Below are 21469 nucleotides of genomic sequence, written 5' to 3'. Positions count from 1 at the left end.
TGTTCCTGTCACTTTTCAGCTGATAGAATCTTCATAGCAATGGTGGTATTGTGCACGGTCGAGTTCGGCGACCGCTTAAGGCTCCTAGATAAAGAGGCGCTAATTCTTTTGTAGTATTAAATGTATTATAAAAATTATATTTTGTATAGATAAATGAATAGATAAGAATATACAAATATAGATATAGAAATCAATCTATTATATATTGAATATGTGTAATAAGTATAAAATACAATAATTCTTCAAAAAAAAAGTATAGAATGCAATAAATCAAAAATCAAACAAGAAAATTAATAAGGTATATTAAGAATCAAAAGGAACATATATATATATATATATATATATATATATATATATATATATATATATCTATATATATCAAATATTATATTTTATTAAAGATAAGGATCGTAGAAGAGAATGTATAAATATTTGGAGGGATGGTAAAATTTTTATGATAACTGACGGTTGAAGGGAACTCTGTGTCTATCTATTTGCTCTTTTTAATACGCCGACACATGTAAATTACGAACAATAGTTTTTATGAAATTTTGATAAAAATGAATTTAATTTTGATTGAAATTATAGGTAAAAATAATAGATATTTTGCACTTTTATATTGTAACAAGTTATATTTATCTTTTTCAATGATACAATATAACACATATTTGACACAAAAAAACAAATTTAATTTCATTAAAAAATAAATACAACAAATATAATATAAATTCTTATCTTTTTGAATGACACCAACAAAATAACTCAAATTTGTTTAAGAGTATAATTGGAAGGGAAAAAATCAGCCCAAAACGGTCGATTTTTTATATATATAGTATTGATCAATAGTTAGAGAGTAACTATTTTTGGTATTGCAAAAAAGTCTTTCATTTTACACATTTATGCAAAAAGAAGAAAGAAAATGAATTGTGCAAAAAGAAGAAAAAAAATAATAGAATAAAATACGAAATTATTGGTGAAGGCAAATGAGAGATCAATAGTTAATGATGTTGATGTTTCTAGTGTAATTTTTAAGTGGTAACTGATGTCGTTTATAATTTTTTTTTATAAAATATAATAGATACATAATACATAAATGTAATAGCGATAAAAAATTGCATACATTTTGTCTTTTAGTGACAAATACCACACATGAAACTCACATGCACAAATGAGAGATCTCAAGTTGGAACTCGGGACACCGCATATATTTGACATAACAATTTCGGTATTCGACAATTGAGCTAGGACTTATGGATGCAAACACTTTGTTTTTCTAACACACATATAATAATATTCATTCTCACATGATATACATGAATCAAAAAGTCATAGTTAATACATGAATAACGAGGGAGAGATAAATTCTTTATAATATCTATATGTGATTTGTGCATGTAGTTAGCGATGTTGTTTGTTATTGAAATGCATGTCTCCAAGAGTCATGTCTAATCCATGAGAATTAGAGATAATCAATCGTCTGTTTTCGTCAAATATTTAAAATTGATTTTTTTATTTAAAATTGTATGATAAATTATTGGTCAAAAAAATATTTTCTTTAATTATTAAAGTATACATTCACCAAGGTTTGATATGTTTCTTAAATGCTTATGTTTTTTATTTATTCAAACTAGTTTCTTAACTTAATTTAAGTTATTTACTTTTAAGTCATTACATATCAACAAAGAGAATAAATTTAGTTGTCTATTGAGACACAATTTGGTCATCTTTGAAAAAAAAAAGTCTGTGGTGTTATTTTATGTTGTGGTGTTTACATTTATTTGTATGCAATATCAATAGGTATATTTCTTTATTTTGAGTGGTTATAAATGTAGCACTATTAGTGCTATAATACATTAATGATTTTTTCACTACCAAAAAAAATACATTAATGATTTTTTATTTTATTTTTACTTTTTGTAAATTTTCAATTTAAGTTTTTGTTCCAACTCTGAGGGGCACAATGGAGGATACATTTTTTTCTGAGTAGGAGGCAAAAGTATTACTCCCTCCGTTTCAAAATGAGTGTCGTTTTAGGTGTTTACACACATATTAAGAAATGCAATGATTAAAAGAAAGAGAATGATTATTTTACCAAATTATCCTTATTAACTATTGGTTAGTTTTAAAAGTAATACTTTGGAAGTAGTGTGTAGAGTAGTAATTGGAGGGTACAATTGAAAAGAAAAAGTTATTATTGCATTGGAAACTGAAAGTGACATTCATTTTGAAATAATTTTTTTTGGCTAAAACGACACTCATTTTGAAACGGAGGGAGTATTATCTATAACTTTTTTTTTTGGTACAAATTATTATCTATAACCTATTCATAAAGAATATTTAATATTGTATTTTATTTTGAAAATATGATATGTTTTGAATAATAATGTATGTTTAATGTTAAAGAAATGATAAAAATTAAAAGGATAAATCATTAAAATTAGCACGAATTTATCATATTTTATAATTTTCTACATTTAATTTAAAATTTGATTGATATAGGCAATAATAATTTGTTTACGGGTACAAAACAAAAACCATAAAGAGATTTTTCTGGTAAAAAAGACTTGGTCAAAAACCATTAGCTCTAAATTTCTCACTTAAAATTAAGAAGTAACTAGTTTATTTACCCGGCGTTGCCCGGGTTAGATATTTTTTTTTAAAAAAAAAAGGTTAGACTTTTTTTTTGAAGGGGAAAAAGGTTAGACATATAATTAAGGATGAGTGAAATTCGCTATGTATGATATCCGAATTTTTTGTTACAAAATTACTCTCGTCTTTTGATACTTATTTTCTTCCCTCTCCCATAAAAAACATAATCTTAATATCTTTTAATTTGAAATTGTTTTTAGATTTTTTTTTAGATCCTGGTTTTAAAAAAAACAATAACAAAGAGAAATAATGCTCTTAAAAGTGATCTTTTTTAAAAGTTATAACGAACAACCCCACAGAACCTCTTTGTAACAAATTTAAATAAAAATGATTTTGATATTCAATAATTTAGAGATTTTTTTTACTATTAATAATTTGAAATTGTTTTTAGATTTTTTTTTTAGATCCTGGTTTAAAAAAAAAACAATAACAAAGAGAAATAATGCTCTTTTTTTTTGACAAAAGAAATAATGCTCTTAAAGTGATCTTTTTTAAAAGTTATAACGAACAACCCCATAGAACCTGTTTGTAACAAATTTAAATAAAAATGATTTTGACATTCAATAATTTAGAGATTTTTTTACTATTAATTAACATTAAAAAATAAGTGTACAACAACTTGTCAAAAAAAAAGTCTACAGAAACAATAGATATATACAAACGATGACACAACATGATAGAAATGAAAAGCTCATCGGTGATGAGAAATATTAGGGATTGCTGCATTTTAGAGGAAATTTGTTAGGTTAAATTGGTGCGCTGCATTTTAGATGAAATTTGTTAGGTTAAATTGCTGCTAACCTAATACAACATTTTAGAGTGAAATTATTAGGTTAAGTTGCTGCAGACCTAATAAAATTAATAAATAAGGAAGTACAATTAATTTTTTGTTAAACATATTCCAAATTTAAAACAAGTTTGACATGACTCCTCTTACATGAGGATAAACTTGCATCGAGCAATATTTTTTCAAAAGCTTATGCAACAACGGAAATGATGATATTCGAAGAGTAAATATGAGGTGTTAGTGTGAGAATGAATGAATGTTTGATGTTGAGGTGGAAGGAGGAAGAAAGAGGATTGGGTGAATATGATATTTCTCCTTCTTCTTCTCACTAAGTAGCCATGAGATTTCCTCTTACAAAATAGTTGAGGGTTAAAAAAAAACAATTTTAATTTTCACGTTGGCAAATATAGTGAGATACCACATCATTAAAATTAGCTACATAGACGACTTTTTTTTACTCAAAATTGGTCAAAACATGCATGGAAGATTAGTAAGTACAGAACAAGGTAAAATTGAGGGGTAAAATCACTCATTTTAGCCCATGTTTGGTTACGCGTTGAGAAGCATTAAACACGTGATCTAACTCCTCAGACGTGATTCTGTCAAGTTTGGTTGTCCTTCATCTCGCCACTCCGATCATACGTTTCTTGTTCAAAATTGATTCTTGGTAAAGCTGCAACTCCTAGCTTCTTGAAATCGAGTTTTCCCCACCGAATGTATGCATACCATCATTTGTTCTCCTTTTTCCCTTGATGAAACTCTATTTAACTGCATTTTCTCCCTTGTTCAAAATTGAAATATTGCATAAATAATTCTCATCAGCTCGTGTGTGTACACACATGTGTTTTTTAGGAAGTCAAACTAGCTAACCAAAATTCACACCGGAGATAATCGAGTCAATACTTGAGAGGACCACACTAAGGTCAAATACACACATGTTCAAGCCCATTTTGGCCATTTACATACTTAAAAACAATTTTGATACAAAATATTCAAACAACATTTTTCATACAAATCACTTTTATTGTAAAGACATCCAAACATTAATCACTTTATATTCAACCCAATTTTAACCAAAATCAATTCTATAAAATCAATTCTAACCAACCTATAGCCAAACACACACTTAAACTTAGCGGCCACTAGGGACCAAAATATTGTAAAATTTGAAGACGAAAATGCAATTAAACCTTTTTTTTTATAGAAAAAAATGCAATTAAACCTAATATATACAATCTCCCGAGCTTACATCTATATGGATATCAAACGAGACATGTTAAAAAAAAGTAAATAGTTTATAGTTAAAATCCAATGAAAGTATCGTGGTCTTAAATATTACACTAGCTTTCCAAAAAAGATTCAATAATGAATGAATTGTAAAATCGGTGAATGACGCCAGAATTGGATTTTCTTATAAAATTGGTGGGTGATTTGGCATTCACACACACAAACTGACGAAATGAAAGAAAGAAAGGACATAAAAAGAATATTGAACCTTATCCACAATGCCACCCAATATTAATTTTTTTTCTTTTTTTAACAACAAGAATAAAGAAAAGCTTCATATGAAGCTCTTTATAAAAGCAAGACAAAGGCTTGTCATTGTGGAACCACCATTAACAACGTAGGAGAAAGAAAAAAATAAACCATTGATTATATGCAACTAAACACACATATACTATATTAGAGTGATCAAAAAGCATTGTATTCTAAATTCCATAACCAACATGGCAAACAATAAGGGTTACTTTGCAAGAAGAAACCACCTCTTTCTTTCAGTTTCTGGTGATAGAGACTCTCCTCTAACGAATTCAGATACCATGTTTGAGTTTGAAGAATCAGACATTTACAATTCCAATCATACCAACTCCGTAGAGTTTCACAAATCTCTTCATGGCTCTCGCTTGGCCAAGAAACCATCTTCACCGAAGCAGAAGCAAAAGGACGCTGGAGTAGCTCCAGCGTCCATGCCAGTGAACATCCCCGACTGGTCAAAGATCCTCGGGGACGAGTACAAAAATAACTATACCAAGAGAAATTACGTGGAAGAGGAGGATGAAGACGAAGATGAGTGGTTACCACCGCATGAGTTTTTGGCGAGGACAAGAGTTGCTTCTTTCTCTGTACATGAAGGTGTTGGAAGGACTCTCAAGGGAAGAGATCTTAGCAGGCTTAGAAATGCAATATGGGCAAAAACTGGGTTCCAATAATTTTTTTTTTACTATTTTTCTGTTTTTTTTTTTTATATTCTAATGTACTACATGTGTTTTTTGCTTTTATTTTTGGTGGGTGAGCACATTACGTCCGCGTATAATATATAGTATGTGTTTTACTATAGGTGAAATATATCTATCATTTACTAAAAAAGAAGTGAAATATATATTGATAGAGTGTTTGTACTTTGTATTGAGATGATTAACATGTATGAGGTTTCGGATATTGATTTGAAACCTGGTGTTTGTATTGATGTCCATGTCCTCATGAAGAATTAAGGATTTTTTCATCAACATTAATGTTTTTATTTTTTGAAGTCTTTATTGCTTTCATTAATCTAATAGTCGTAATTTTAAAGTTATTTATATATTAAGAAAATTAATAAATTTCTGTTACTTTTCATGAATTTATTTAGTCTTTTACTTCTTCAATTTTTTTCGTCTTGCTTATATAATGTTTCGAATTCTCAAACCATTGAGCAATCTAAATCTCACAAGTAATATCTTTAATTATTTATTATCATTTTTTTTACTCTAGGTAATAATGATAATTATGCATAGTTTTGAGTTTTTTTTTTTACAAAATAATAATTGATAGAACCTTCGCCCGTCTCACAGTAACTCGTGAATATTGTACTCGTAAGTTTAGCTCAGTTGGTAGAGACAATGTATGGTAATATGCAAAATCCGAGGTTCAAACCCCGACCACAACAAAAAAAGTAACTCGTGAATACACATTTGATCATATTTGATATAGATTAAAAAAGGTAAACACTGCTATCCATAATTTTTACTAGAAACAAAAATTATATAATTTTTTTGAAATAAAAAACTGTAACTGTTAGTAAAAAAAAAAACTGTAACTGCTAGTTTCTCTCTATTATAAATTTTCGTCGTTTTTCCAACCCCTCATTGTACAAAATTAGAAAATGATGAGATGAATAAACAAATTGAAAACGACAAATAATAGAGAATAAAAAAACCGACATCGAGTCAGTATTTATTTTGATAGAGTGATGAGACGATACCCATGATGAGGCTATGTTCTATTATTGAAGTGTGTCTCTTTTGATAAAAAGAAGAAAATATAATGCTAACAAATGTCTTTAGATTATTGTTTAAATATATCAAACAATACAATTTTTATATTAAAAATTGGTATTATGTTATTTGAACAACCATTTATACAACAATTTTTTAGAAAACCAAAAATTTTATAAAAGAAAAAAATGTATTGACACAAAAACTAAAGCAATAGAGAGAAAATAAAAACATAATATGAATATGAGAGATAAAGTTATCACAAAATTGTAAAGAAAATATTCTACAAGCATCATTTCTCTAAAAATTGTGTAGTCATTGTTAGCAAGACCTAAAAAAATCAAAACTTATGTCGGAGATTTGAGGAAGGAAAGGGTGTGGGGTCATTGTAGGAGCAGAAATTGAAAGTAGTCTCAGCTTGCTCAATAAATTCGTGCATATCGCATGGTGGGTGGGGTTTCGATGTGATTTAGGTTTTGGCAGTTTAGGTTTGGGAGTTAATAAAATGGCCACATTGCAGGTCATCCTCTACCACAGATAGCCTAAAAATATCCAATCATCGTCATAGTGGATGATAATAGTTAGATTTTTGTGTTTATTTATTAAAACAATAGCTATAGATATTGATTTTTGAATTACAAGTGATATTAGTTTAACTTGTATCTATCCACGGTAGTATAAAAAGATTTTATATACATATATCTAGTCAAAAGAAGTATTATGAATGTTCTTTCTCTAACATCTCTCCAACACCAATTATTTTATTGGGTGAAATCCATGTGAATATCACTCATTAGGAATGAATCTTACGTTAAGTGGTGAGATACACACGAATTTCATCAATATAAGAGCGAGTGTGAGAGAGGGCTAGAAAGATAAGAGCGAGTGTGAGATAGAGGGCTAGAAAAAGAGTGTTATTAACATTTCTTGGCTACTTAATTTGTTAACCGATAACGAAAATTAATCAAATTTAGAATCAACTGAATAAAGGTTAGTTAAGCAAAAAAAATTCGAACAAAAAGCAATCGAGTCTTTCTCAAGTCCAGATATGTTCACAAAGGTCGTTGAAGTATTAAAATCAATCAAAGCTAAATGGAGTTTGACAACCTGATGTTTACTCTATTACACCCAAAATTTGAATAACATTTCAAAGAATGTATATGGGTGTTCGAACTATAAAATCTGAAATTATTTGTTGTTTCAAATTATAAAATTCAAACACCCCCGTATACACTCTCTCGTGTCAAGAATTCATGGAAAAAACATATTGGATTATATAACTTGAATTGTATCAACACAAAGACTAAGTCTATTTGTGGCAGGGATGACCAGTTTAAAAGCGTTACTAACCATAATAACCTCCGCCTTATGTTTTAGGACATTGTTAGTGATTCTCGCCGTGTCAAGTCGAAATTTGATTTTCAGACTACTTGATAGGATTGCTCCGAAACTTGTCTAGAAAATTAGAAAATAAAATCAAGGAACAAGACTCCTTAGAATGGATTTTCTTACGGGACTCCGTCTCTCAAAATCCAAAATTCAACTGTTAATACCCTTTTTTTCCTTTTTTTTTTATAGATTTTTTATGGTCCCAAGAAAATCGAAAAAAAAATGCTTTAGAATTATTTGATTTTTAGAATATTTTTTGGTGTAATTTACTTATTTTGTTTTATTTTATTTCGTAGATTTTAACATTTTTTATTTTGTTTTTTAGTAAACTTTAAAAACAAAATTTGCAACTGCCGAAACGAGAGAGGTTATGATTGTTTGCTTCCTTGAAAATCATGCAGAGTCAATGTGTATTAATTAAAACTATCTTACAAGGGTGTTTAGGGAACATCTTATACATCAAAATTTAATTTTATCCTAATTTTGATACAATATCTAAATATTACATATAAAGATGGGAATATGTTAGGCTGAGTTAGGTTTTGCAAGACCTAAGTCTGACCTATAAATTTTATTAAGGCCTAAGTCTAGCCTGAAGCCTGTCATATGTTTACTTTTTTAGCTTGAGGCTGGCTTTCTAAAAGTCTTATATGGTCTGCTAGCATCTTTAAAAGTTTATTTCATTTGAACATATCGATATAAGTCATGTGATTTAAGTTTAAATAGAATAGTAATCTAATAGATCAATTAGATTAAACTCTCTTTTGATATTTAACATGAGCTATAGGAAACTTGACTATATATTAGATCATACTTTAATTTTAATTTATAATCATACTTTTAAATATGCGAAAAATAATGGATACTAATAAACTTAAATTACTGAAAAGGTTAAAAAAATTATATTTTAATTTAAAGGGAAATGCTAACCAGTGCATCTGGGGCACTAGTTAAAGAATTATAAAAGGAAATGTTTTCTCGGAAATTGTGTACTTTACTTTTCGAAACTTTAAAAAAGTGTTGCTTCTAATGTTGACTTTGCTTTTTCTTTCTATTTTTAGTTGCTTAATTAGTGCCCCGGGGGCACTGGTTAACATGAATTTAAAATACAAAATATAATATAATAATAAATACTATTGTTTGTATTTACTAAAGTCGGCCGACCTATTAGGTTTAAGAGACTTTTTTAATGGCCTATGACTTGACCTTTTAAACTAAATTAGGTTCTAAAAAAGCCTAGAGCTTCTCTATTTACGAAAAAAGTCTGATCAGACCTATTGTAAGCCGGCCTAACCTATTCCCATTCCTACTTATATATAAGCATATTTCGGAGATATCTTGGGAATAAGTCAGAGGGCGTGCGAGAAGAGAGTATGTTGGCAAAAGTAATTGCCAAAAAATATTCCAGCATTGGTTGGGCCGGCTTGGGCCTTGAAAAGGAATGTATAAGCCCAGCCCGGAAACATGAGGACACGATCGTAGCCTTGTCTGGACGCAAACTCGAACCAATCGGTCAGACTGCACCACGGCAATCAACGACCGACTGGCAGCAGCGTAAACAACAAACTAACAAAACAAATTTCAAAACTCCAAAATCCTCTCTCACTTCACTTCCTCACTATGTCATCATCATCTCATTCCACCGAACCAGTAACAGAAGAAAGAGATATAGATTTTCGAACTACAATCGAACCCGGTTCAAATACCGTCTGGGTTCGAACCGGTTCAGAGCAAGAGATGGATCTTCCTTCAAGTCCTAGTAGTAGCGGTTACGCCGGCGAAGGAGGTGGTAGTACCAGTGCCACCACTGGTTCCGCAATTGAGATCGAACACGATGATGAAATTGAAGAAGAAGATGAAGAAGAACAATTGAGGATTCGAAATCAAATCGATGAAATTTCGATCACTGATTCTAATACTGATTGGATTCCTGGTAAACGACATCAAGATGAGGTACTTACATTGAATTCACCTCTATGTAGTGCATGCATTACTATAATCATCTCATTCATTTGTAGCACAAACACTTCTGATCAAATGCATGTGTATACCGACACATGTGATTACACTGAATTATGTCATTTTCTCAAGTGTCGATTATTACTGGTATCGGTGTCCGTGTTGGTGTTTAATGGACTATATGTATGTAGAAATATCGTATTATGTTTGATTAATGAATAAAGTGCAGGACGACGGTTCTATATCGTGGAGAAAAAGGAAGAAGCATTTCTTTATTCTTAGCAATTCTGGCAAACCTATATATTCTAGGTTAGTTTTTGGTTTAGTTCATTCACTCATAGATTGCGAAAAACAGCGCGGATTATTAAAATTCCGCTATGCAGTAGTGCTATAGTATAGCAGCTACTTGACAACATTTAACACTGAATAGTGTATCACAGAACAATAGCAATTTGTTGAAATTCTGCTACGCTATAGCCGTATAAGACTGATATAGCTGTTATTTAACAACACTGTTCACAGTCATATGGCCTTACTCTTGATTATCTTTTGTTGCATTTTTTGTTTCCTTGTAGGTATGGAGATGAACACAAGCTTGCAGGGTTTTCCGCTACTTTGCAAGCAATCGTTTCTTTTGTCGAGAATGGGTATTAACATAATCGCTCTTTCTGTTTCATGTTAATTAATTGAATAATAGCACTAATGTACATATTTTAATTTGATTTTGCATTTGACTCTTTGTTAGGGGTGACTCTATCAAATTGGTGAGAGCTGGAAAACATCAGGTCTGATCTACTAATTACATGCTTATTATTATTTATCGATGTTTTTATTATGCTTGGATTTTATATGCTTCATTATTATTAGCATTATAGTTTGAAAATATGGTGTAGGTGGTTTTTCTTGTGAAAGGACCAATTTACTTGGTTTGCATTAGCTCCACGGAAGAACCTTATGAGTCGTTAAGGGGGCAGTTGGAACTATTTTATGGACAGGTATAATTGAGTTGTATTGTGGAAATTACTGAATTTGATCTCAAATTGGTATTGCTTCGTGAGGACATTGCAATGGACATATTATGTTGTCATGGTTATATGAAATTTCCTTGTTCTCCACGTATGTGCAGATGCTTGTTATATTAACAAAATCAATAAACAGATGTTTTGAGAAGAATCCGAAGTTTGATATGACACCCTTGCTTGGTGGAACAGACACCGTCTTCTCTTCTTTGATCCACTCTTTCAGTTGGTTTGTTTCTCTGCTCTTAGCTTGCCCTAATTCCCAACGTTCTACTTTATGTCTTGGTAGTAAATATTGTTATTTTTCTGTCTATTTTAGGAACCCGGCTACATTTCTTCATGCCTATACTTGCCTTCCTCTTTCTTACGCAACAAGGCAAGCTGCTGGAGCTGTCTTGCAAGACATTGCTGATTCTGGTGTTCTGTTTGCAACACTGATGTGCAGGCACAAGGTTTGAATCTACTTAATTTTTTCTTTTTATTTGTATTCCGACATAGAATAACACATTGAAGGTTGAATGCAGGTGATTAGTCTTGTTGGCGCTCAGAAAGCTTCCCTTCATCCAGATGATATGTTATTGCTGGCCAACTTTGTCATGTCATCAGAATCCTTCAGGCAAGTAAAATTCATATTATTTTTGAGATAGTACTCACACTAGCAGATGGTTTAACTTGATTGTATTACTCCACATTTCTTAAAGATGTGGTTAATTGTTTATTTTGGTTATGGAAGTTATAACCATTCTATTGTTTTCTTTTAGAGGTAATTATGGCAACTATGATTTATGTAAACTTGATGTATTAAGTTTTCCTATTTAGGATTGAGATGATCATCATCCTTTAGTTCTTATGAATCTTATTTTTATTGCATAGTAATTTAAGTTAACATGTAGATTTCTGCTTAAAGTTTCCACAACTAAATACTAGTATGTTTTGAATATCTTCCATTATACGGTGATCAGTTTTTTAGATGGGGAGATGTTGATTCTTTACAGCTAGGGTTGCTCAAGCTTGGATTGTCGATATAACTAATCCACAACCACTTGTTATAACTTATAACTGGATATCATAACCAATACATACAACCGGTTTTATTTTAACAAAACCGGTTATTGGTTTAAATTTAATTACCTGTTTTAGATTTCAAACCAGTTTTAGATTCTACTAATTTTTTATATATTAATGTAACCATCTTTTTTTTACTCAATGTTGGAAATTCCACCTTTATTGCGGTCCGCCTCTAGTCGCATAAATTGCGGCCTTTGGTTAGCCTTCATTGCAGCCTCCAACACCTACATTGTGTTGGCTTTGAGGGGGTGGATTTAGTCCCACGTCAGATAGATATGACTCTTGAGAAGAGTTTATAAAGAGGAGGCACTCCTCACCTTACAAGCCGGTTTTGTAAGGATGAGTTAGGCCCCACATTTTAACACTCAATATAAACAATTTTTTATACATAATATATAACCTATTCTAGATATTAAATGAACCATGAAATTCACATTTTTTTGTACTTTTTTAGTTCCAACTTTCAGAGCAAAAATCATTATCCAAATTTACGTTTCCCAAAAACTAAACAACCAGAAAATAAATTGAAATAAAAAAGAAACAGAAAATTTATTTTGTCTCTACAGTAGAAAAAACCAGAAAATTAATTGGCGAAAAAAAAAATGAAGAATCTGAACCTTGAGCAAAGAACATGATGAATTCATGAAGAGGTATGCGGAGAACTGTGCGTGACAGATCGGCATGGGGAGAGAAGCGCCGTGATGTTTGAATCTAGCGAGTTGTGATCCGAATGAAACAAACAGCAGACACGTTGTATTGGATTAGGAGTTAGATGCGGACAACGGTGGCACCATCACAGAGGTTGATCCCGGTGACGATGATGACAAAATCAATGACGGTTGTGGGGTTTTCTTGATTCGATTAAGCCGAATCGCGGATCTATTCTCTTGTTTTACTGGATGCCAATCCTCTCTTAGATATAATTATAATTGCAATTATTATTAGTCCTTCATACTAGCAGAATACAAAACATAGGAATCCAATGAGGGAGAGAGTCAATAGGTGGGAATCAAGCGAGAAGCAAAACAGAATTTGGTTGGAGATGTGAGATAGTGAGACTGAGAGAGACCAAAGCAGAATTTGGTTTTGCCTTTGATTATGGGTATCCAACTAATTGGATATGGTTATCCACCGATATCAATATATATATATAGGCCAGTAAAAAAAATTCAAATCAATTTATCCAGTTTTTCTTAACCGGATCTGGATTCGGACCTGGTTGTGGTTAAACCATTTATCCGGTTAAAATGAGCAACCCTATTTACAGCTTTATTCTCATTTAGCTTTAACGTCGTTTAAATATTCGGTCTAGCTTATTTACTGTTGCTATTACTTATTGAACATTCATACATTAAAGGCACTTAATTCTTGGCTGTGGTATATGGATTTCTTATTAAGCATTCTTTCTGCACATCCTTATTCTATTTCATGGGCTATAATTGTGCAGGACGTCGGAATCATTTTCTCCAGTTTGCTTGCCAAGATATAATCCTTCAGCATTTTTGTATGCTTATATCCACTATTTTGATGTGAGCTAGATTTTAATACATGTGCATTGGCCAATGTTTTTATTTTTCTAACACTAGGAAAGAAGTGACAGTGCTTTGTATATCTATGGCAGGCGGACACATACTTGATGTTGCTAACCACTAATTCAGATGCATTTTATCATCTTAAGGATTGCCGGTAAATGATGAGTTATAATCCAATCTTACTATTGTTGGTGGTGGTGCAAACCTTAACTTTACAAAGCGATCCCATGTCTCTGTTTAGCAACTATCTTTCTATGGAAATTTGTAGGATTTGTATTGAAACGGTCCTTTTGAAGTCCAATGTCCTCAGTGAAGTTCAGAGATCCTTGCTAGACGGAGGAATGCATGTTGAAGATCTACCACCAATACCTCAGTCTGGAGCACCTCATTTGGGTCAGCACATGCTTCCATCAGATTCTCCTGAAAGATTTAAGGAACCTCATTATGGCATTGGGGGTCCTGCTGGGTTGTGGCATTTCATATACCGCAGTATATACCTGGATCAATATGTCTCTTCAGAGTTTTCATCATCAATTAGTACTCGTCAACAGCAGAAAAGGTGCTATTAAATGTTATCTCGACTTTTTATGTCTCTAGGTGCTATGGCCTTTTTAAAATTTTCACTGCCCTTGTGTATTTTTCTGTCAGAAATATAACCTACTTAATTGTTGCAGATTGTATAGAGCTTACCAGAAACTTTTTGCATCGATGCATGATAAAGGAATCGGACCACACAGAACTCAGTTTAGAAGAGATGAAAACTATGGTAATAAATATTGTGGCTCTTACCGCATATTTTCGGGGATTCTGTCTCAAGTAAAATGGATATCTGCATTATGCGTCTTCATTTTTGACTATTTGTTAATTGGGTGGAGATAATATGCACGTGTAAGGAAATGGCATATTACATTTTTTACATTGGTTTTTTGTGAAACGGCATTTAGCAGGATGTTAAATTATTTTTGTCCTATGTCTGTTATGTCTAAATGCATTGACACACCCTGATCATGACTTTTACAAATTTTTCCTCGTAATATTTAACTTTTGTATCTTGCTTGGTAATTTTACTCACCAATACACAAACAGAATTAATTTGAGCAAATTTACATTTACTGAATATTTTCGAAAAGTTGATTCTTTCCAAATACAATCTTTTAAGGAAAATTGGAGCGGTTGGGTACAAGTTCATGTCTTTTTATTTATTGCTTTGTTCTCAATTTTAAGCTTTTATGGTTATTTTAGAAAGAGCCATTATTCTATGGAGAAATTAGCTGGGTCACCATGAGGACATTTTTTAGATTTATACCAATTAAAGATAACCACTTAAACTTTGATGAAACTCATATCGCCTTTTTCGTGGCAGTTCTTTTATGTTGGGTGACACAGGATTTTGAGCTTTATGCTGCCTTTGATCCCCTTGCAGACAAGGTACAAATTTTTCTTTTTTTCTTGATATATCATCTTTTACTATTAAATTATCAATGTCCCTTATGTTATCCATCAGTGTCTAGGCATAGATTCATAATTTATTTATTTTGAAAACTCGATATCCGATCCAAGGACCGACTAATCCGAGGGGACCAATCCCACCGCCCACTTGTGGGGGCCCCGTTCTAAGCCAGAGCAAAGCTCTGTATGGACTTGCCCACCGAAATTGGCATAGATTCATAATTAACTGTCGATGAAGACCTGTTTGAAAACAAGTTTGAATCAATCATTATGGATCTTTTGCATATCGTTCTTCTCTTTAAAAAAAAACTTAAGGATTTGGTGTAGTTTTTATTAGGCCAAATGCAATCTACGGTCCTTTAAGTTAGAGGCTTGTAACATATAGTCCTCTAGATTTTTTTTGTTAAATATTTATCCTGAGTCATAAATTGTGTACATCGTTACCCTTTTTTAAATTTTGCGTCAAACTCTGTTAAAAAATGCTGACATGGCCGTTTTAATGGTGACATGGCAAGTCCACATAGGATTACAATCAATATTTTATAAAATAAATTAAAAATATGAAAGGCTAAATTAAAATAATTAGGGTTCTTAAAACCTAATCAAACCCAGAAATTACCAGCTCTCTTTCAATCTCTTCTGGTCAATCATCAAGCTTGGTCCCAGCAATTTCCAGCCTAAACCATTTCCGTCCATAGCATCGTCATTCAAATCCATTCATCAGGGAAGCAATCTGAGGGAGCAAAGCATGAATTCTCTGTCCCTCAACAACGCAAATGCATCAACAACACACACTCCGCACTCTCACTCCTGCACCTTCATCCAGTCCAAACCTGTCCCTTCCTTCCTTTTCCTCAAAACAAAACCCCCAACCCGTATCCGATACTGTAACAACAACAGCAATATCATTGACATTGACATGGAAACTAGGAACCTACATTTGAAGGCACAAATCAACAATAAAAACCCAACATACATCATTTAAAGAACCCCAATCTCCTAAGTGTTGTACAGTTGAAATTAAAAAAGGTCAGATCCACAAAAAAATCACTGTAATTGCATTATTTATGATATGGTTAATTAGGAACTTATTACCTAAGAAACAAGGGATTCCCTCTTATTGAGTTTGTGTGAAATTGAAATTGTGCGGTTGGGTTGACCAAAGGTGGATGAATTTAAATTCTAAGGGAAGAGAAGTAAGGGTTTTAATAAAAAAACGGTGCTGAGATTGAAATAGAGATGAAGAATAAGGGTTTTGATCTCACTTGATGTGAGAGATGGAGAAGAGAAAATTCCAGAGAGAAAACACTTGATGATGATGATGGAGAGGTTCAAAATTGAGAAGAGGTCGTATTGAGATTTGAAAGAGGGTTGGTAATTTCTGGGTTTGATTGAAGAGTCTTAAGAACCCTAATTATTTAATTTGGATTTTTATATTTTTAATAAAATAAATTATTTTACACAATAAAATATTGATTGTAATCCCACTGGTACTTGCCACATCACCATTACAACATGTCTGTGTTTTTTAACTGAGTTTGAAGGAAAATTAAAAAAAGGGTAATGGTGTACACCCTCCTCCAGTCACTATTATAAGCGAAAATATTCTTTTCAGATTCGTTGAATAACTGATGCTTCTGGTCTATATATATACATACACACACACACACACACCATAGGGTGTATATATTTTATATATATACCATAGGGTGTATATATTTTATGACTTAAATGATCAATTTGTTACAAAAATAATAATTCAAAAGACTAATATGTTACAAAACCTCTAACTCAAAGGACCACGGATTGCATTTGGTCTTTTTATTAAAAAGCAAAGCTGTTTTGTCTAATTCAAAGTGAAGAGTTAAAAGAGCAGGGAAAGCTATATTAAATAAGCAAATGGTCAAATTTTACAGATTAATGTACATGTATTTCTTTGCAACTCTTGTTTGATAAATTCTCAAATGTTTGTGTACACTGTTGAATATATGCAGGCCTTGGCAATAAAGACATGCAACCGTGTTTGTCAATGGATAAAAGATGTGGAAAATGAAATATTTTTGCTAGGAGCTAGCCCCTTTTCATGGTGATTTATTTGCAAATTCTGTAAACATGTACTATAATTTTTTTATTAAATAAAATTCCTCTAGCATTTATTTCTTTTAAAATTTCTATTAGCTTTTTTTTTCTTTCTTTTTTTTAAAAGAAACTATCCATTGTGAAAATTATTATCCCCTGTTTCCGACAACATCGTCATTTTTAATGGTGGTAGAATCAATGATATACAAACATAAGATTACAATGTTTAGGTTCTGTTTGGATTGATGGAATGAAACTGAATGAAACATAATGGAATGGAGTGGAATGAAACAAAAACTACATTCTATCTACTGGTTAGATATTTTACGACGGAACGGAACAAACTTTTTATTTTTTTTGTTTGGAAAGTGGATGGAATAAAAGGGATTATGACATTTTTATTCCATTTTACCCTTATAATTAGGTAGATTTCTTTTTTGAATGAACTATTAGGTAGAATTAATAGTTAGATCTTAAAGTTGTCTTTTTCTCTTTGATTTTTACACTTTCTCATTTTTGAATTTAATTAGTTTAGCATGTATGAAGTTTTTCTATTATTTTTATCTGAAATGTAAACTAACATCGAAAATTCATGGTTGTTCTTTTTTTTTTTTTTTTTTCCGTCAAGTAGCTCAGTGGCTAGATCTCACACAATTTAATTGTGGAGAAGTGCGGTGTCCGAGGTTCGAACCCCGGCCCCTGCATATAATATGCAATATCCCTACCAACTGAGTTAAACTTACGGGGATTGGTTGTTCTTTTTTTATAAAGACGTAAATGGGTTTCGCTGATAAAAAAATTAACACATGAAAATGAGTTTTTAATAAATACATATGAAACAATAACACATGAAAAATGTAAATTAACTTATGATGGGTTGTTAAAGAGATGACGTGATGCACCGAGTTTTCGGAATCAGGAACAGAAGCGCATATTAACACCGAAAGCAGCAAGAATATGGGGTGTGGAGAATTGTTTCACTGATGAAACAAAAATAGGGAGAAAAGAGTAATTATTCAATTAAAATATTTCATTCCATTACATACATCTCAAATTAGGGGAATGAAAAATAGAAGGAAATGATGGTATGAGATGGAATGGATTCCATTGTATTTCATACCATTCCATTCATTTTAAACAAATCTAAACAATGGAGCATGACTATATACCACCTCATTTCATTCCACCCCATCATCATCAACCTAAACATAGCCTTAAACATGCTTCTATGGTGCACATGTGAGATAGATGTTCCACTATTGGTCTCTTAAGGATACTTCTATGGCGCACATGTGAGATAGGGAAAATACTTACTTGGACACAAGGGTTTGGGCATTAAATTTAGACACACATACACAATTGAGAAAAGGTAGAATGAAAAAATAATTAAATAATATTTATTTTTTAAATAATGAAATAAAATCTATTTTTATGTGTGTGCCTAAGTGATGTGCCCAAAAACTTGTGACCATGCAAGACTTTCTCGTGAGATAGATGTTCCACTATTGGACCAATAAATCTCACTATTGGATCAAGTGTGATATGGTGAGCCTTATATATCTAAAAGTGAAAAAAATTAATTGTGCTGTTGTGCATCAGTGAATTGGCTGGTGTTTGAATGGTAAAGATTAATTCAACAGATAAAACTTGAGAGATTCTTAATGGAGACAATTCGTTTCCACAAACACCTGCATGTACAATCTAGGGCTATGTTAGTATAACCAATAGAATGTAAAAAGACTCATCCTCACATGATGGGTTCTTCCTTTTTTTTTGTTCTTTTGGTTCATCTATCTGAGTTTATATTTCCTCCATTAAACTTACCAAGACTCAGTAAAAAAAAAGTAGATGTACCTACATCATAAATTGTACAAAACAGACTACAGACACAGGCCTACTTTCCCGCTTTTTCCATGAAGTCCAATTCAAGTTCAACCGTGCACTTGTTTTGACGAAATTGTGATAGAAATTCTAACCAATAATTCTTGCAAGACCCTATAGTTTCCATGTACAATGAATGCAAACTCAAAACAAAAGACCAACTAAAAGCTTCAAATATATTGTATCTTGAAATTTTATTTGATTTTGTCTTTAGACATTGTACTCACACGAAAACTGCTAAAGCAAAATTCCATTAAACACAGGACTGATAAAAATAACGTATTAGTCAGCTGGTCTATAATCTAGCCAATGGATTGAGGTAAGTGTTGAAACTAGTTCAATGTAGTTTTATCTAATATGCATTGCAAAAGAGGAGATTATGATGTATATTTTAACACGGATGGGAGAGTCATGTAATATAAAAATATCTCTTAAGAAAAGAGAGTATAATTTACTAAAAAATGAATACATGAAAAGGGAAATAAACCATGTGAATGTGGAATGAAATCAAATCACTTCAAAACAAATTCTGAATATATTTGAAAAAAAGAGAAACAATTATTAGGAGTTGAAAAAGATGGTCAAACAGTACAAAATGTGATGACTTATGAGTTATCAACAATAGATTGGGTCTCATTTACGGATGGCAATTGGACCCAGGCCCGATGGGCACCCGCAAAAAATATCTGTAATGGGCAGGGTAAAACCCCGCTTTTATGGGTATGGGCTTGGGTCCGGGTAATTACCCGCAAATTTAGATGGGTATGAATGCGGGTAAGGGCACTATACTACCCAGCCCCGCAATCCCGCATATGCATATTTATATAATATAATAAATATTTTATTTATTTTTGGTGTACAATTATTTAATTTATTTAGTTATTTAAGCATAAACCTAAACCTAAAAACTAATGCGGTAATTGTTTCATCCTTACCTTCATAAGCTCACGAGCTACAAATTTATGATTTAAATCAATTTGATGTTTATTTTAGCATGCACTTTTTTATATGTATTTTGAATGTTTTTATTTTAATTTTCGAGGAATATTTTGGATGTTTTTTTATTTGGTTAAATACTATGATTTCTACTAGTTTACGAGTTGGTTTAAAAATATTTGGATCATAGTTTTATTTCAATTGTGGTGTTTTTTATTGTCTTTTTATAATTAAAGTGTGGGTAATGGGCAGGGCCGTCTTAACAAATTCATGGGCCCAGTTTTAATTTTAGAAGCGATGCAAAAAAAAGAAAAAATCTGGGCCCCAAAAAAAATAAATAAGTCATTTTAAAAAAAAAAAAAATCACACACTTTGGTGGGTCTTGAACACATGACCTCACACCAAACAAAATAAGGCCTCGCCACTGAAGCAATCTGTGCAGATTGAAATAATTCGCTTTTAATAAATATATAGCCATTATTTTTGTGTCTTACATATAAAAAAAAAAATATTTTGGGCCCCAAAAAATTGGAGGCCCGGTGCCGTAGCCCAGCCTCGACGGGCTATGGGCCGGCCCTGGTAATGGGTACGGGTATGGGTACTTAGGTGCTCATAGGGTATGGGTACTTAGGTGCTCATAGGGTATGGGGAATGGCACTAAAGTTGTTACCCATGAAGGTAACGGACTCGGGTACGGGCATTTTTTACAAACGCGGACATGGGAAAGGGTACTATAGTATCCTACCCATTGGGTACCCATTGCCATCCCTCACTCTCATTGTTCTCAAATTGTGGGGACTCGGCTTAAACTTGGCGAGATCACAATAGCACTAAATCTCACAATAGCACTAAATCGACCGTTGAACAAGAAATGAATTAGTTTATCTATTGATTTAACCATAGTTAGTTGTTAATTCTTTAGAATCGAATCAAATTGGATTGAACTAACTTACTTGTGGATTATTTAATCGAGTATGTTTTTAAGGGAAAAGCTTAATGGTGCAAGATAATTGCCGACGAATAGCAACGAATGAATACAAAGCCGTTAGATTGCATTTTATTTTTGATCTTGTTTTACTTTTTATTTATTTTAATAGTATAATAACACTACCCACCGTTTATCGTGTTAAGTCGTACTAGGATTTTTTTGCACTATATAGACATGCTTTTTTTTAATATAAAAATGTACTTTTCATATAGTTTTTAATCAAGAGAAATGTCAACATGTGTTCTTTAGAATCTCGTTGATTTGAACTCCAGTGTGGTTTTCACAACATTGCTCATATGACTTTACAAAGTGAGAGAGATATCTCATTCTTTCTTAGTGTCTTTTATCAGGTTCACAATTTTAGTGATAATTTCTGTTAAGTTCGCTATCTATATGAGATAAAGAATCCAAAATCCAAAAGATATCCAAATTAAAGAGCCGTTTACTTTAACAATACTAAGTTGCAATTGCTTGATCAT

General features: G+C 31.8%; 1 protein-coding gene and 1 pseudogene across 2 annotated transcripts; both read left to right on the top strand.

The window, feature by feature from the left end:
• The first annotated feature begins 4725 nt into the window (after positions 1-4725).
• Positions 4726-5943, top strand: LOC146930404 (protein S40-4 pseudogene; annotated as a pseudogene). Its single transcript, XR_015006362.1, has one exon. The product of XR_015006362.1 is annotated as a protein S40-4 pseudogene (transcript).
• Positions 5944-9594: 3651 nt separating this feature from the next.
• Positions 9595-17274, top strand: LOC146930403 (SAND family protein). Its single transcript, XM_085701961.1, has 14 exons — positions 9595-10032; positions 10268-10347; positions 10614-10685; positions 10784-10823; positions 10932-11033; positions 11165-11286; positions 11377-11509; positions 11582-11673; positions 13573-13654; positions 13747-13811; positions 13926-14216; positions 14332-14423; positions 15021-15085; positions 17101-17274. The coding sequence occupies exons 1-14, from the start codon at positions 9700-9702 to the stop codon at positions 17194-17196; spliced, it is 1665 nt and encodes a 554-aa protein (XP_085558087.1). The 5' UTR covers positions 9595-9699; the 3' UTR covers positions 17197-17274.
• Positions 17275-21469: the final 4195 nt, after the last annotated feature.

This window comes from Medicago sativa, chromosome 4, assembly GCF_051527215.1.
Source record: "Medicago sativa cultivar Bolivia chromosome 4, Bolivia_mono, whole genome shotgun sequence".
NCBI classification, from domain to species: domain Eukaryota; kingdom Viridiplantae; phylum Streptophyta; class Magnoliopsida; order Fabales; family Fabaceae; genus Medicago; species Medicago sativa.
Note: the sequence above shows the minus strand (reverse complement) of the source record. Positions and strands in the feature narration are given on the sequence as shown.

Bases quoted from the DNA above. Each gene is read 5' to 3' on its own strand.
- LOC146930403 (XM_085701961.1), top strand. From the start codon at position 9,700: ATGTCATCATCATCTCATTCCACCGAACCAGTAACAGAAGAAAGAGAT. The intron at 13,655-13,746 runs GTGAGCTAGATT...TATCTATGGCAG, and splicing joins CTTATATCCACTATTTTGAT to GCGGACACATACTTGATGTT. The intron at 13,812-13,925 runs GTAAATGATGAG...GGAAATTTGTAG, and splicing joins TATCATCTTAAGGATTGCCG to GATTTGTATTGAAACGGTCC.